Raw genomic sequence first — 18,322 nt, 5'->3', positions numbered from 1 at the left:
CAGAAAACCCCAAAGAATCCACAAGAAAACTACTGGAACTAATGGAAGATTTCAGCAAAGTTTCAGGATACAAGATAAACATACAAAAATCGTTGGATTCCTTTACACCAACAAAAGAACTTCAAAAAGGACATCATCAAATCAATACCATTTACAATAGCCCCCAAGAAGATAAAATACTTAGGAATAAATCTAACTTGAGACGTAAAAGATCTATACAGTGAAAACTACAAGACGCTCCTGTAAGAAACCAAAACAGACCTGCATAAGTGGAAAAACATAGCTTGCTCACGGATAGGAAGACTCAACATAGTAAAAATGTCAATTCTACTCAAAATGATCTACAGATACAATGCAATCCCGAACCAAATTCCACCAGCATTATTTAATGAGATGAAGAAACAAATCACCAACTTCATATGGAAAGGGAAGAGGCCCCAGATTAAGAAAAGCATTACTGAAGAAGAACAAAGTGCGAAGCTTCACACTACCTGATTTTAGAACCTATTATAGCACCACGGCAGTCAAAACAGCCTGGTACTGGTACAACAACAGATACATAGACCAATGGAACAGATTTGGGAATCCAGATGTAAATTCATCCACTATGAGCGGCTGATATTTGACAAAGGCCCGAAGTCCATTAACTGGGGAAAAGACAGTCTCTTTAACAAACAGTGCTGGGATAACTGGATATCCATCTGCAAAAAAAGGAAACAACACCCATACCTCACACCATGCACAAAAACTAACTCAAAATGGATCAAAGACCTAAATACAAAATCTAAAACGACAAAGATCATGGAAGAATAAATAGGGACAATGCTAATCGCCCTAATACATGGCTTAAATAGAATACAAACCATAAGTAACAATGCACAAACACCATAAGAGAAACCAGATCACTGGGAGCTCCTAAATATCCAACAGTTATGGTCATCAAAAGACTTCACCAAAAGAGTAAAAAGACAACCTACAGACTGGGAAAAAAATTTGGCTACGACAAATCCACTCAGGGTCTAATCTCTAAAATCTATAAGATACTATAAAACCTCAACAACAAAAAGACAAATAACCCAATTAAAAAACGGGCAAAGGATATGAACAGGCACTTCACCAAAGAAGAGATTCAGGTGGCTAACAGACACATGAGGAAATGCTCACAATCATTAGCCAGTAGAGAAATGCAAATGAAAACTACAATGAGATACCATCTCACCCCAACAAGGCTAGCATTAATCAAAAAAACACAAAATAATAAATGTTGGAGACGTTGTGGGGACACTGGAACACTTATACACTGTTGGTGGGAATGTAAAATGGTACAACCACTTTGGAAATCGATTTGGCACTTCCTTAAAAAGCTAGAAATAGAAGTACCATATAATCCAGTAATCCCGCTCCTTGGAATATATCCTAGAGAAATAAGAGTTGTCACACAAATAGATATATGCACACCCATGTTCACTGCAGCACCGTTCAGGATAACAAAAATACGGAAACAACCTAGGTGCCCATCAACGAACGAATGGATAAACAGATTATGGTATCTCCACACAATGGAATACTACGCAACTATAAGAACAACGATGAAGCCGTGAAACATCTTATAACATGGAGGATTCTGGAGGGCATTATGCTGAGTGAATTCAGTCAGTCATAAAAGGACAAATATTGTACAAGACCACCATTATAAGAACTCAAGAAAAGGTTTAAACACAGAAGAAAACATTCTTTGATGGTTACAAGGGTGGGGAGGGAGGGAGAGGGGTATTCACTAGCTAGATAGTAGACAAGAACTATCTTAGGTGAAGGGAAGCACAACACACACTACAGGGGAAGTCAGCACAATTGGACTAAACCAAAAGCTAAGAAGTTTCCTGAATGCAACCAAACACTTCGAGGGACAGAGTAGCAGGGGCAGGGGTCTGGGGACCATGCTTTCAGGGGACATCTAAGTCAATTGGCATAACAAAGTTCATTAAGAAAATGTTCTGCATCCCACTTTGTGGAGTGACATCTGGGGTCTTAAAAGCTAGTCAGCTGCCATCTAAGATACATCAATTGGTCCCAACCCACCTGGAGAAAAGGAGAATGAAGAACACCAAAGACACAAGGAAAATATTAGCCCAAGAGACAGAAAGGTCCACATAAACCAGAGACTCCATCAGCCTGAGACCAGAAGAACTAGATGGTGTCTGGCTACCACCAATGACCACCCAGACAGGGAACACAACGGAGAGTCCCTGATGGAGCAGGAGAAAAGTGGGGTACAGAACTCAAATTCCAGTAAAAAGACCACACTTAATGGTTTGACTGAGACTAGAGGGACCCGGAAGACATGGACCCTGGACTCTCTGCTGGCCCAAAACTAAAACCATTCCCAAGGCCAACTCTTCAGACAAAGATTAGACTGGACTATGGGATATAAAATGATACTTGTGAAGAGCTTGCTTCTTAGCTCAAATAGATACACGAGACTAAATGGGCAGCTCCTATCCGGAGGCGAGATGAGAAGGCAGAGAGTATAAGGAGCTGGTTGAACGGACAAGGGTAATCCGGGGTGGAAAGGAGGAATGTGCTTTCACAGTATAGCGGAACAACTAAGGTCACATAACAATGTGCGTATAAACTTTTGTATGAGAAACTAACTTGAATTGTCAACTTTCACTTAAAGTACAATTAAAAAAAAAAGCTGAATAAGTTTGTATAACTGGCATCCAACTAATAAAAATCACCTTCATTGCCTCGCTTACCCAAAATAACTGGGTAATAGAGTACATAGTGAAACACACACACACCAAAAAACCAAACTCGTTGCCATCAAGTCGATTCCTACTCACAGAGACCTTTAGGACAGGGTAGAATTGCCCCATAGGGTTTCCTAGGCTGTCATCTTTAAGGAAACAGACCGCCACATCCTTTTCCCGCGGAGCAACTGGTGGTTTTGAACTTGAACCACCAACCTTTTGTTGATTTAACTCAGGTCATTAATATGACTACTACAGCAGCAATAGCAACAGCTACATTTATTGACTACTTACTTCCTATGTGCCAGGCTCTTGCTAAATGCTTCACATAAGGGTCTCATTAATGCTCATAAGCTTGAGAGGTAATTCCTTCATTTTTGGTGGAAGAAATCAAAAGTCGGTGAAAACTTGTCCAAAGTCACACTGCTGGTAAGGGGTGGAGCCTGGTTCCAAAGCTGATGCTCTTTATTCCACATCACACGGACTCTTGTTTGACAAGAAACATCAATTTTTGTGAATTCAATATTATGTTGAAGCTGTAGACAATCTGACTGAATATATACTAATCAATTACTTTTTATAAAATCACCTTCCCTGGTAAGTCTTTAAATACCAAATTATTCCCAAATGTGCCTATGTGTTAGGGCAGGGGAGGGACAAGGGAGGACATTCCAGTTACTTGAGCTTCCCACCAAGCTTCTTTTCTACAAATAAATGGAAGTTTGTTCTAAATTTTCTTTTCCTTGCCTATGCCAGGAAATAAAAAGTAGAATGGGAAAACTGTAAAAGTCATACAAAACTATAAAATATAATAAATCTTTAACTGTCACCTAAAATAGCACCTTTTAGGAGAGAAACTGAATAACGCTCGTTTCCCCTCAATTGCTACAGCCATGTGAAAGAGTGATGAATGAAATCCACAAACCAAACATCACCTGTGTAATTGGTACTCTCATTACCTAGTTATGCAAAAATAAATAACAGTTACTACAGTTATTATGCATTATGCTTGGTAAAAGTTGCCTCCTTTAACCCTCACAGTCATCCTTGTACTATCTATCATCTCTGTTTACTCACAATCTCTTTGAGCCTGTTATCAAAACACCACTGTTAAGTCCTAGAGATGGGATTCATATCCAGGTCTGTCTACTCTAAAGCCATGTCAGGCTGCCTTATGGAGTTCATCCTGCATTGTCCCCTGCTAACTAAGAGTCTACAGCTTTGAAAAGGTAGAGAGCTTTCCAGAGCTTACCACTTCCATCCCAACAGGGCCGCTGAGGAACCCATGTACAGAGACAGAGCAAACTTCCTTCCACTCCCCTAACTTCAATCCCCACGCCATCCTGCCAACTTTCCTGGCCCTGTTTGTATAACCTGGACCTGTATGTATATTATAACAGAGGGTCCAGGGTCCATGTTCAGGTTGGCAGCATCACTTCAACTTCCTGCCCTCCAACTGCTGGTACTGAACAAGTTACATGTTAACCAGTAACCATCCTGTCAATTCCAACTCATGGCAACCCCATGTGTATTAGAGTAGAACTGTGCTCCACAGGATTTTCAACAGCTGGTTTTTGAAGCAGATCACCAGGCTTTCCTTATGAGTTGCCTCTGGGTAGACTGGAACCTCTAGTCTTTGGTTCGCAGCCGAGCGTGTTAACCGTTTACACCACCCAGGGACTATATAAAGCACTATCAACTCACTTTTCTACCCCATTTTATGAGGTACACTTAATCTCTAAGCAAACAGAATCTTACAATTCCATCTGAAAAATGGTAGGTCTTGCACCTGTGGCAACATGGCCACACTGTCTATACACTAAGTGAGAACGGACATAGGTCCCGGGAAAATGTATACAATGCTGTAGTCAAGAGAGTTGTGGGGCAAGGTATCACCTCTCAACATTCAGTGATCATCTGACGTGGTAAGGGCCGGCAATGAACACATATATATCCCAGATCATTTTACCAACAGGATTAAGAAGAGGAAGAAAAATTTGTAAGCAGACTCAATCAACAAATGTATCATAAATAATGTTAAAGGCTCTGGGGGATTAAGATGGGAAAAAAAAGCAATCCCTTCCTTCAAATAGTTTAGCACTTATCTGGGGTAAATTAGCAATGTATATATGAAAACTTAACATGGCTAATGAGTGTCAATGACAGTAAGTGATGTAAGAATAACAGGATAAAACTGTTAATTCCTGAAGGGATGACTGTAGGATGAGTTCCTGGAATAAGAAGGTTTTGTTCTAAGATCTTGAAAGATGATTACAACTTAAACAAGCAATGCGACGAATGTAGGAGAGCACTGTTGAGCAAACACTGGGGAAGCAGGACAGCACTTGGGAAAATTACAAAGCAGGCTCGCAAGAATAAGTAGTGCAAGAAATAAAAGGGCCTGACAGAGTCAGTCACATAGTAAGAAAAGCTCCTAACTGTAAATTAAGGTGCTGGGATTGATTACATAGACCAGAGAAATCCATTCAAAGTGTTGATACATTCCTCTGCTCTGGAACACCCCCCTTTCTTCATTTGTCAGATAAACTAGATCTTCCTTCAAGATTCTCAAGTGTTAGAGCTGTCCCAAAGTTGCAATGCAGTGAACCGCTCCATTCTCTTATCCACAGCACTTTGTGCTTTCCCCTGAGTGATTCCCAAACACTGCATGAGAATCACTAGGCTGCTTGTTAAAAAGACAGCAAGAGATTGTTAACCTTTAACCTCTAGAAATAAGCAATTAGAGTACACCAATTTACTCCCTAGGAAGGAAAGTCCCAAGGCTATCTTCTTAAATTATGATGGGATTCTATAAAAATATGTATTCTACTTGTTCACTTTTCCAAGCATGTAACCACGCTTCTCCCTAGTGACCTAAGTCTGTTAAGCATAACTCTTTATGATTTGTCAGAAGTTCTACTTTTAAAGTCAGCAACTAAAAAACTACATAGGGTAATGATATATCAAAACTATAAAAAGCATTAAACTACCAGCTGTTTTTCATTAAATTAACTTCTGGAATGTTTCAGCAGATAGTCAAGTTTTCTCCTCTTTTAGAAACTTATATCCACAGCCGTCAGCTTTCTTCTTCTCATACATTCACCAGGCAAACATGCCTGCCAAAGAGGGTCAAATCAAGGCATCTTCAAATAAAAGTACACTGTAATTCAATAGTGATGATGCTGCTCTCCCAAAAAGTGCCTTGTTCCCAGCTACAAATATTCCCAATTTGGAAGACAGCAAGAACAAACTTTTAAATAGCTTGTCAGCACCAACAATGCTGATATTTAGAAGCCTTTCAACACCCCTCCCTCCCTGTTCAAAGGAGTTCCAAGCAATTTTCAAAAGAATATGAATTGATAACAAGGCAAAATGATCACCGTGCTGGCAACCAGATATTAATGGTGTCAGCTTCTTTAGACTACTAAATTTATAACCACAGACCAAAATTGAAAACAGAAAATATATTCTAATCTGGTGCCTTCAAACAGTAATTTCACACAGAAGAATTTTTTAGGCAATCAAATCAATATAGGATCTTAAAATAGAATAAATTACTTTAAAAGACAAAAACTTTTAACTTTGAAAAGTCAAAATCCCAACAGAGTTTCTAGGAAACTTAACATGCTAATCTGGAAATTCATTCAAAACCTTATACCAATTTTGGGGGAAAAACATCCTATCAGATATCAGATGTATAAAGTGATACCAAATATGGGCACAATATAAAACCAAGTCAATGGAGTAGAATACTCTTTATCATGTTCAATACTGAAGTGTGTATATATGGTAATTTAGTATATAACAAAGGTAGCAATTTTAGTGGGGGAAATAATGGAACATTCAATAAATGATGAAGGGTCAACCGTCCAATTTTTTAAGTGTAGTCATATCGCTATACCTCACATCATACAAAACTAAATTTCATATGGAATGAGGAGCTCACCATATAAAACACACTACAAGAAAATACAGAGAATATTTAATAGTCTTAGAAGTGAGGACAGACACAAAACCCAGAATCCAACAAAATAAAATATCAATAAATCTATAACATAAATATTTAAAATTTCTATAGGGCACAGGTTGATCATATTGCTAAAAACCAGTACCAGATTTGGAGAAAATATGTTAATCTTGTGTCACAAAAAGAGAGTTTAACCATTAACTGTACAATGGCTTAGCTAGAAGACAATGATACTGACTTACTATCTATAGTATACAAAGAAGTTCTACTGAGCAAAAGGATATTAACAAGTAATTCAAAGAAAATTCAAATGAGTAGTAAATAAGATTAATGAGCAGCAAACAACTCAATTTCACTAATAGCCAAGATGCTCAATTTCTTGAACATTCGTGAGTTGAGAAGATGCTCAACTTCACTAATAGCCAAGGAAATGGAAATTAAAAACTGGCCCAAAAAGGAGGGAGGAGAATTTGTGTTAATGATGGTATAGGGAAATAACAAGCATTTATTAACAAAAACTATCAGTGGTAACGAAAACTGGCACAGCCTTTTGTAAGAATGATTTGGTACTACATTTATGCTTTTGGTAAACTCAGTAAGTCTACCTTCAGGAATCCTATAGAAATAATCACACAAATGTACAAAGATACACTACATAATACACACAGATGCAATAATGAAATGAGTAATACTTAGTAAATATTAGCTATGTACCATGCATGGTTCTGAAAGCTTTACATATATCAACTCATTTAATCCTCACAAAAACCCTCCAACTTAATTTCTGATATTATCATCCCTGTTTTGCAGAAGAGGAAACCAAGGCACAGAGAGGTTAACTAATTTGCCCAAGGTCACACAGGTAGCAAGCACTGCAGCCAAGGTTCAAACCCAGGCATACTGACTCCAGTACCGGAGCTCTTAACCACTATATTTACTGACTCTCAAACAAGGAAGTCATTGCCGCATTGTATGTAATAGCAAAATACTGGTAATAGCCAATTATTGATGATCATAGATGATGATCATAGATTGGGGTAAAATAAATAATGGTCCAATAAAATGATACTTGTAAAGAATATGCTTCTTAGCTCAAGTAGATACATGAGACTAAATGGGCAGCTCCTGTCCGGAGGTGAGATGAGAAGGCAGAAAGCGTCAGGAGCTGGCTGAATGGACATGGGAAATCCGGGGTGGAAAGGAGGAGTGTGCTGTCACAGTACAGGCAGAGCAAGCAGGGTTACATAACAAAGTGTGTACAAATTTTTGTATGAGAAACTAACTTGAATTATAAACTTTCACTTAAAGCACAATAAAAAAATAATAATAATAATCGTTCATCTATCATATAGAAAAGTAAATGAGGTAGAACTAATATACACACACACAAATATTTATGATGGATTAAGTAAAAATAAACAAATTACAGTAAAGGTTTAATATAATTTCATTTGTATCTTAAAAAACTCTGTATATAGGTTTGTATATATGTATATTGTTCATTTGTTCAGACTTTTGTCTAAAAACATTACACATCAAATAGTAAATTCTGGCTTCTTCTAGGGAAGAAAGTCTGATTAGGGAGTCGGAGAGAAGAGATTTTCAGTATCTATTTTATATGTTTTTATATTAAGTGACTTCTTTTATAATTGGCATATGTATTGCTTAAGTAATTAAAAACAAATTAAACCAACCATAAGAATGGTGTTCTACTAAAAAACTATCTGTATGAAACCAAAAGGTCAACATTTACTCTAAAGCAAACATGAGAAGATAAGGGGGCAGGGAAACTAGAGTACTGGAAATGGAACACAAGAACACAAAGAAAATGTTGACACACTGTGAAAAATGTAACTAATGTTCCTGAACAATTTGTGCAGAAATTGTTAAATGGGAACCTAACTTGCTATATAAACTGTCACCAAAAACACAATACAATATTATTTAAAACAAAAAAAAACAAAACCAAATTAAATCAACCAATAAAAAAAAAAAAGCAAAAGGTAAAGCGACAGGTTAGACAAGATGCTAACAAGATTAACACCACTGGGTCTACCCCTCTATGAATCAGCTGTTTACTATACTCATGGCCACAGATTAAAGAACTCTAAACCAGGCTAATTGTTCTCAAATTTAATACAGTAAGATTCTCTTGGATCACTGCAAGAGTATTCAACATCATTAGCAGGAGTCCAACGGCTTGGGTTCAAAGTTCAGCTCAATTACTGATTAGCTATATGACTTCAGGCAAGTCACTTAACCACTATCTCAATTTCCTCATTGTAAAATGGGGATAACAGTACTTACCTGATATGGTTAATATTTGTAAAGTCCTTACAACAATGGCTGCACAAAACTAATACAAACTTGTTTTGCTAAATAAAAATAAGTAACTAAGAAAATACACACACCCATTTTGATGCTCAACTAAAAACATCATCTCTTTATCCAGACATAATTTGCCTTTCTGAGCAAGATAGACTAAGTGCATCAGATATGGTAAAGAATAAGTATTGTTTTGTGAAGTCTTTTTTTTTTAAGGCTATGTAGACACATGTATGTATACCGAACCACAATGTAAAACGTACTACTTACGGATAAAAGAGTGCAAAGCCACTGCACTAAGGTGTACCAGTGAGTGGCTTAGAGCTCTGTCCCCTGTCTGCTGCCACATCCTGCGGTCAAGCCTCATCACATCAAGCCTGTGATCTACACAGGATCTTTCATCTAAGAGGGCTGCACAGTCAACATGCTGTCTGTTTTCAAACCTTAACATATACATAAACATCCTGTTTTAGAAGAAATTTAAAACTCTTCCTCCCCCTAAAATATCTTTTCTATCATTTCTAGATTAAACCCCGATAACTATTAACATATTTTTAAATTGGGACTAAGCAGTCCTCTCCCTCAAATTTTTCTCCTCCCTGGCCAAGGCTCATTTTGATTTTATGGCACCTTAATCCAGATTCTCACCTTTTGTAGGTTTATTTCTATGCTTTTTATTCTGTCACTTCAATGTTAGCACAATACAAACAGCTAAGAAATTATAATGCCCTAGCAAAAGGAGAAATCAATTTTTACTATTTGTGTGAACTATGTTTTTAGAATAAGAGCATGATATATATTGGTTGGCCTATTTGAATTAGGTTACTTGAGATTAGGCTTATTTCAATATACAGATCAAACTTATTAAAAATACTTTAAAGCTACTGGTCTACAAAATATTTTTCCCAGTAAACTGAGTCCTCCAACTCTTCTATAACATATCTTACGCTCCTCACATACCATGTCTAAAATGAAGTAAATACTTTTTTTCTTTTAAATGAACTCAGAAAATAGAAATCCCAAGAAACCCTGGCAAAAAAAAAAGGACTAGAATTCATCTTAGATCCTTCACTCAATATTTCCTGGATTTTTTTTCAAATTACATGCTGGAAAGAGTAATTTGGACATCTTGTAAAAATTCAATGAAAAGAGCCGATTAGGAAATCATTCAGTTTAAGCCCCTCATTTTACAGATGATGAAATCTAGGTTTAGAGAAGTGGAGTAACTTCCTCAGAGTCACATGGTTTGGCCTGAAATGATGTATGATTGTGGGATTGCCCACAAGTATAAATGTTAACTAATCACACATATTAAAACTGTACAACACTATAAAGTTGCAAGCATTACAATCACCAGCTCTATACTACAAAATACTATTTATGTGTCCTGTTGGTGTGCCTCTAGAACTTACACTTTTCAAAGTATTTTGAAATAATTACTTAACGCATTTGCTGTTTAGTTTCATTTTACAGAAAAATAAGCTAAACCCCAAAAGTATTACTTCCTTGTTACCACACCACAGCAAAGCTAAAGATTCGTAACTTATGACTTAATTGGTACTTAAAACATAAGAGCACATCACCTCCAAATTTTTAATTTAGAAATTTTTACTTTAATAAAAGTTTCTTTTATTGTCTTTGGAAGTAAATGATCTTCTGCTACAAGTGGAAAAATCATAAAAATAAATTATTAAAATCCAACATTCTCTGGGTCTCATACCTGTTGTTCATCCTCCATGACGTTACTCGCAAATTCAAATACTAGGTCGTTCTGTTGGACAACAGCAGCCATAATAAAGCATTCCCCTTAGATCCACATAAGAAAGATTCCAATCAGGTTCAAGTATCAGGCAGCAGAGTCCAGTGACTAGTTTGGGTAAAAAACCCACAGCTCAGTCTGTCAAGTTACTGTATACCCAGGTTTTCTTTAGGGAAGGTGCTTCAAATATTCTTGCTTCACTGATCCTGTATTCAAACTGAGGCAATTTTTCCTCTCTGGAACTTCTTGGCCTGAAAAACAAAAGCTTAAGTTAGTTACAAAAAAGCAATCATAACCATCTAATATATAACAACCAATATAGAAGGCAGTGTCTCCAAAGTATTCTTTTATTGTTATTTTTAAATAAAATCAACATGAGTTGATTACACAGACCTTTTTAAGTTAGTCTTTGAAGATTTCATCCCTGCTAAGATTAAAGCACCTTTCATTAGTGAAAATGAAATCTTCCCTACATTCCTCCAGCTATACTACAGTTAAAGTAATGAATATTAAAAAAGATCTAGCAATATTAGTACGTTTTATAGTTGAAACAGAGGATACATACACAATGTCCTTCTTCCCTCTAACCCGAGAAACTACCTACAAAGGAACTGCTACACCATGAGTAATTTCATAATGTATAATTTTAGTCCTTAATAGAAACATTCAGACAACACTTTTGTTAGGTCTAATACATGAAAGGATTTAAAATCTATTTAAAGGTCTAATACATTAAAGGTTTAATAATGTATTATTTCAGCAGCTTTTTAAAATAAGCGGAAAATAAAAGCCTACTCTTTCTGTTCTCTAAAAAGGCTTCTGGTAAGTAGAAGTCTCCTTTTTTAATGCACTGAAATGTATCCTTATCTCTAGCACAGGCTTGCAAGCAACAGGAAGGAAACAGCACTTGATCACGTCATGGCAAATTAGAACATGCAAAGAACTGCACTTTACAATAGCAGAAAAACAGAAACGCAACTTAAGAGTGAAAATTTCACAGTGGAGGGAGACATACTTTTAAAATGTCTGCCAAAGATGTTTGTCTATTAAAAAAAAAAAAAAAAGGAGTTACTACTAACAAAAATAAAAGGAAAAAACTGAACTTAAGAGTTTATCACAATTTTATTAAAAATCACATCATACTGTCATGGTCATTACTGGGACATGAAAAGACAGAGGTATAAAAATAATCACAATAAATAACGTTTTGTTCTTAGAAATAGCATTTATAATTTTCATAAAAATATTTCAAAAGACAGTTAATTCCAAGGGACAGATGGGCCATTGATTTCCTAATAATTTTAAAAGAAACAATTCCAGGAATGCAGCTGATCTGGTGAATCAGTTGTCCTCAAAACTTAAATCCAGCTAGTATGTGCTAAGGACCCCTGGTGGCACAAGGGTTAAAGCGCTCAGTTGCTAACCAAAAGGTCGGCCATTTGAACCCACCAGCCGCTCCTCAGGAGAAAGATGTGGCAGTCTGCTTCCATAAAGATTACAGCCTTGAAAACCCTTTGCGGCAGTTGTACCCAGTCCTATAGGGTTGCTGTGAGTTAGAACTGACTCGACGGTAGTGGGTTTTGTTTTGGGTTTGGAGTATGTGCTACCCAAATCACATACTCAATTTCTTAATTTCAGTAAAGCCAATTCCCTAAATATATTCTGGGCTCTAGGGGGGTCATCATGGCTGGCTGATTTCCTTAACTGGGAATCCAAATACAACGAGAGATAAAAAATCAATTTAGCCAGTATTTCTACTCACAAAACTAGATTCTAACTCGTAGTTTCCCAAACCCTTCCACTTCATTCCCTTAATAGTGAGTTCATCGAAAACAAATCACAACTCCAACATTGGGAAATTATTTTTAACTCACTCAGGTAGTTTTTGAGCAGTGTATCAGATCTAGGAGGAAAAAAAGTGCTCTGACCTAAACTGATTGTAGACAGATATATAAACATATACATTTGGCCATGAGTCAAATGTCCCCTAAGTAATTACTCAACCCAATTCCTCCGTATCAGGCTTATCTTCATGTAATAGTCCTCTACACAAAGTACATTCATTCTTGCCTCCTTTCTCAAATTCTATTATTCCCCATGCCTGGAATATCCCTCCCACTTCTCAGCAGCCACTGGTATCTTTTCTATTCATCAGTGCTCAACTCAAATCCCATTTCTTTCATAAACTCTCCCAAATCTCTAAGCCTCAACCCATAGGGATCACTCCCTTCAGAAATACAACACTTACTACTTGTACCACCAATTTAACACTAATTGTACATGTCTCAATTTGAAAATTGTGCACCCTAATTCAAGTGAACAAATGCTTGAGTGCCTATAATTTGCAAGGCTATGTGCCAGGTACCAAGATAATTAGAGCAAAACTTCTTCTGGGGAAGTAACCATTGTCTAAAAGATACTGTTTTAAATATCTGTCTTTAAATATTTAGGCTATTTTTACAAATAATCTTTATAAAATTAAACATGATTATAATCCCATTATCCAAAATTTGAAATTTCAAACCACAGTTAAGAAAGTATAACCAGAAACAAGGGATGTTTCCTGGTAGAGAAGCTTCTCTGTAAAAGGTGAGGTTCCAAACGGCTGTTCAAAAACGCATCTGTTCATGAATACAAAGCAGCACTGTCCCAATATCTAATGTGAACAAATGTATGTAAAGTTCCACTTTCTTCTCCATTGCAATCACATATCTTTTCTTACTAGCACTTTCAACACTGTTGTTTGTGTTTAAACAACTGTTTTTCAGAAATCTCAAAAATAAGGACAAGCAATGGTTACAAACCAAAACTGAAATGACCATCCATGATCACTAAGCCATTTGTTGGGGTAAAGAGAGACACTTTTGCTCTGGCATGAAGCTTTTGTGCATTTCTATATAGAAGTTCATAAACTGACAACGTGTAAGTAAAGCTTTATATTATTTTATTGGCTGAATTGGGCCTCTGATCTCCGTCTTCTTTCTTCTGCCCTTCCTCTTCCTTTCGTAGTAATACACGCTATGGCACCAAGGTTGTTATTGGGAATACATTTTCTGATTCCCGATCCAGAGGTATCACCTATGCTTATAAGAGATATTTAAATAACAGAGCCCGGGTATATTAGAACTTTTTCAGTAATAGAAGAGACTGAAAATCTAGATCAATAATTCAGTTTTTCATATGTGAGAATTCAGTCCCTGTGCTCAAAGTCTTATAATCTGAAAGCATAACAGAACTAAGGCTAAAATTCTCATCTCCTCAATCAGGACTCTGCCCATGACTACAACATATAGCGTTGCCTCTAAATCTACCCAAATTCTTGATACTAATTAATAGTTTAGAACATGGATTTTTAAGTAAATGCATATACCAAATTTAAAAACAATTTTTATCTCTAGTTCTATTCCTGAGCTCCAAATCCAAACCACATCAGTGCTCTTTCCAAGTCAATGTGTCTAAAACATGCTCAAAACTAAACTCATCATCTTATCCCTCAAATTTGCCTTAGTATGGAAAAATATGGGTAGTCAGAATAAGGAAAAAAAGGGTCTCTGCTTTACCCGACCATACTGTAAGGTCTTGAGTAAATTTAAAACTTGTTTAATTTTACAAATCATTAGTTATATTCTATTCAGGAACACTCCACTGTATTAGTAGCTTTGAATATATGTCATTTTCAAAGTGTCACTTAGTCTTTATAAAATGCCAAGGAAAAACATAAGTGAAAACTGTTCATTCTCCACATTGACAGAAGTAGTCAACTTACTTGCACAGTTTTAAGAAATCATCCAGTTAGGCATCACCAAATAATAAAAACCCCTCAGACTGGCTCATGTCTTTCAACTGGGTCAGGCTCAAATTCTTATTCTTCAAGGAGATACACAAACAGAAATACTTCAAAAAAAAGGTTCCTTAGCCTCTTATCACCAAAAGTTTAGATTTGAGATAAAATAGTAAAGCAAAGGTTAAGAACACAGGCCAGACCACTTGGCTTCAAATCTTCTGCAGTATGACCTTGGACACATTACATACTGAGCATCTCAGGTTACCCTTTCCTGTAAAATAGGTATAAAATTCAGTTTCCTCTTCTATAAAATGGATATAATAAATAGTACCCAAAATCTAGAGTTGTTGTGAAGATTAAATGCAGAATGAATGTGCAGAATGTGTGGCACATAAATTGTACTCAGTAAACATTTAGCTTCATTACAGCTGTAAGTACAGTGAAAGAGATATGTAATAGATGCATACCAGGTAACTAATTATTCCATAATGCTCATCTCTGTACTCCCTGGGAGTCTCCTTTTCCACAGCTGTTTCCTATACTCCAACAAAGAACAGCAGTCCATTATCAACAGAAGTATAATTTTATTCCAGTGCCTAAAAAGTTGGCACCTTTTTGATAAATCTAGTTGATTCAAGCGAAAAGCCCTCACTCTGCCTGGCAAGCTTCCCTTAGCACAGAGTTCCATTATGTCCTTGTCCCAAACAAAATGACTTTACCAACTGTGAAACACAAAACCCTCAGTCACATTAGTAGCTACTATAACCACCTCAAGTGGTTAATTTTTGTTTAATTTATTATAAAAGATTTTAGGTATTATAAAAACATATGATAGTCAAAATTGGTTTTTAATACTTCTCACACTTACTTTCTTAATCCCTGATCAAATGCAAATTTAAGATTCCTTCACAGGGTTTTGGAGCCCTAGTGGCACAGTGATTAAGAGCTCAGCTGCTAACCAAAAGGTCCACAGTTCAAATCTACCAGCTGCTCCTTGGAAACCCTATGGAGCAGTTCTACTCTGTCCCATAGGGTCACTATGAGTCGGAATCGACTTTATGGCAATGAGTTTGGTTTGGTTCATAGGGTTTTAGACACAACGAGGATATGAAAAACCACTGATTCAGAATGGTACTAAAAAAAATTTTTTTTCATTGCTCCCCTTTGTAAGTCACTGGGGAGGACCAACTCACTATACTGAAAATAGGTAAATAAATAAACTAACCAAACAAACATTGAGATTAGACAATCTAGCCCACAGAAAGTAAAAAATACCATCTTAGAGCAATAAGGTACTTGAATACACACTCTAGCCTTAATAAAGTATTCAGACAGTATTTGTGGTTATGTGTCTATGCATGTTTGTAGAGTATGGATATCCAAAGAACTGGAATTCTGTAGTAACCTGAGATGCCAAATATCTGCACAGAAAGCATTTTTACATGAAGTAGTAACCTAATAAAGGGCCCTTTTCAAAATATAGACATATCCATCATAAGAAAAGAAAATACATTTGGAAAAACCATTCCATTTAGAGAAACACAAGATAAATGAAAGAAAACAGAAAAAGAAAAGTGAGAAAAAAGAAGAGATGCTATAAAAATTAGAAAGAGAAGCAAGCAATAAACTTATAAATTGTACTAACTGGAATTCTTATATATTAGAGCATATTTTGGCTTTTTTATTTGATTTCTAATATGACTGTGTTGTTGTTAGGTGTCATCCAGTCAGTTCCAACTCATAGCAACCCTATATACAACAGAACGAAACACTGCCCAATGCTGTGACATCCTCACAATCATTAGTATGTTTGAGCCCACTGTTGCAGCCACTGGATCAGTCCATCTCACTGAAGGTCTTCTTTTTTTTTCGCTGATCCTCTACTTTACCAAGCACAATGTCCTTCTCTAGGGACTGGTCCCTCCTGATAACATGTCCAAAGTATGTGGGACAAAGTCTTGCCATCCTCCCTTCAAAGGGGCACTCTGACTGTACTTCTTCCAAGACAGCTTTGTTCGTTCTTCTGGCAGTTCATGGTATATTCAGTATTCTTCACCAACACCATAACTCAAAGGTACCAATTCCTCTTCAGTCTTCTAATATGACAGGGTGTTCTATATTAGCTCTCAGCAGAAATGAAAATAAGAAGTCAATGCTATCTGTATAACCTTCTGAAGTCTATCTAAAGTTTGGAATCACACGATTTTTGAGCTGCAAAAGATCGAGGGATTACCTAGAAAACCTACTCATTGAAAAGGTGAAGAATTTGGGCCTAGAACAATCTGGCTTGCCTAAAACGACAGAGTCAGAGTTAAAGACAGCAATTCTGATTCCCAGCCCAATTCTCTATTCATGCTCCTATATCTACATTAACAGAACTTCATTTAGTATTTTTCTTTAACAGAATATCTGGAAAAATTAAAAATCCCATACATGAATATCTGTAGTAAGGTCCCTTACCATCCTCCAGCACAACTGTTAATCAAAATGCTTTTATACACTATTCCATGTTACTATTTCAACCTCTTTATATTTAGTAAATCATTTTCAGCTATATTTTTATTTCGAGCAACTGAGGCAGAGGGTTGAATGACAACTCAATGTCTCAAGTAAATCAGCTATAGGATTGGGTTTGTAGATTTCTCTACTACTGCTTTAAATCTGAAAGTCTTATTACAACATGTTATGGATTGAATTGTGTCTCCAAAAATATGTGTATCAATTTGACTAGGCCATGATTCCCAGTATTGTGTGACTGTCCACCATTTTGTCATCTGATGTGATTTTCCTATGTATTGTAAATCCTACCTCTACGATGTTAATGAGATAGGATTCAAGGTAGTTATGTTAATGAGGCAGGATTCAATCTACAAGATTGACTGTGTTTTAAGCCAATCTCTTCTGAGATATAAAAGACAGAAGCGTGCAGAGAGACATGAGGACCTTAGACCATGAAGAAACAAGAGCCAGGAGAATAGCATGTCATTTGGGCCCAGGGTCCCTGCACTGAGAAGCCCCTAGACTGGGGAAGACTGATGACAAGGACCTTCCCCAGAGATAACAGAGAGAGAAAGCCTTCCCCTGGAGCTGGCACCCTGAATTCAGACTTCTAGTCTCCTAGACTGTGAAAGAATAAATTTCTCTTTGTTAAAACCATCCACTTGTGACAGTTCTGTTATAGCAGCACTAGATGACTAAGACACTACTGTTCTTTCCCAAGCTCTACCACATCATACGATCTTCCTTTACTTCACTCAGCCTAAAAAGTGAAAAACATTTATATGCCTTTTTATAAGGTACCACAACTTAATGACTCATTAAAATACTTTAAAATAGATATTTACCTACTTTTTTTTTCTTGTTCTTTGAATACAGTATTATTACTATCATTTACATTACCAAAAACAAACAAACAAACAAAAAACCTGTGGGTGTGGAAAAAACAATTAAGGGGAAAAAAAATTGTGAAGTCATTCCTGAAGTTCACCGTTCAGCCAGGGATTGGACAGCCCCATAAAACAAAACAGGACCAATGAGGCACAGCAGTCCAGGGACAAGGACTAGAAGGCAAAACGGGACAGGAAAGCTGGCGACAGGGAACTCAAGGTTGACTAAGGACAGTGTTGACATGTAGTGGGGTTCTTAACCATTGTCATAAGGCAATACGTGTACTAACTGTTTAATGAGAAACTATTTTGTTCTGTAAACCTTCATCTAAAGTGAGAATAGCAGCACAA

General features: G+C 36.6%; 1 protein-coding gene across 13 annotated transcripts in view; it reads right to left on the bottom strand.

Annotated features, from left to right (window-relative positions):
• Positions 1-18,322, bottom strand: part of ELF1 (E74 like ETS transcription factor 1) — a 151,751-nt gene that overhangs the window by 69,546 nt on the left and 63,883 nt on the right. For 4 of the 13 annotated variants that reach the window (XM_023731643.1, XM_023731647.1, XM_023731651.1 and 1 more), the window contains exon 2: positions 10,763-11,052. In XM_023731643.1, the coding sequence (XP_023587411.1) occupies positions 10,763-10,834 (72 nt within the window). In that variant the 5' untranslated portion in view covers positions 10,835-11,052. The other 9 variants (XM_023731646.1, XM_023731642.1, XM_023731648.1 and 6 more) reach the window with 7 other exon arrangements.

This window comes from Trichechus manatus, unplaced genomic scaffold (genome assembly GCF_000243295.1).
Source record: "Trichechus manatus latirostris isolate Lorelei unplaced genomic scaffold, TriManLat1.0 scaffold00044, whole genome shotgun sequence".
Lineage (NCBI taxonomy): Eukaryota > Metazoa > Chordata > Mammalia > Sirenia > Trichechidae > Trichechus > Trichechus manatus.
Note: the sequence above shows the minus strand (reverse complement) of the source record. Positions and strands in the feature narration are given on the sequence as shown.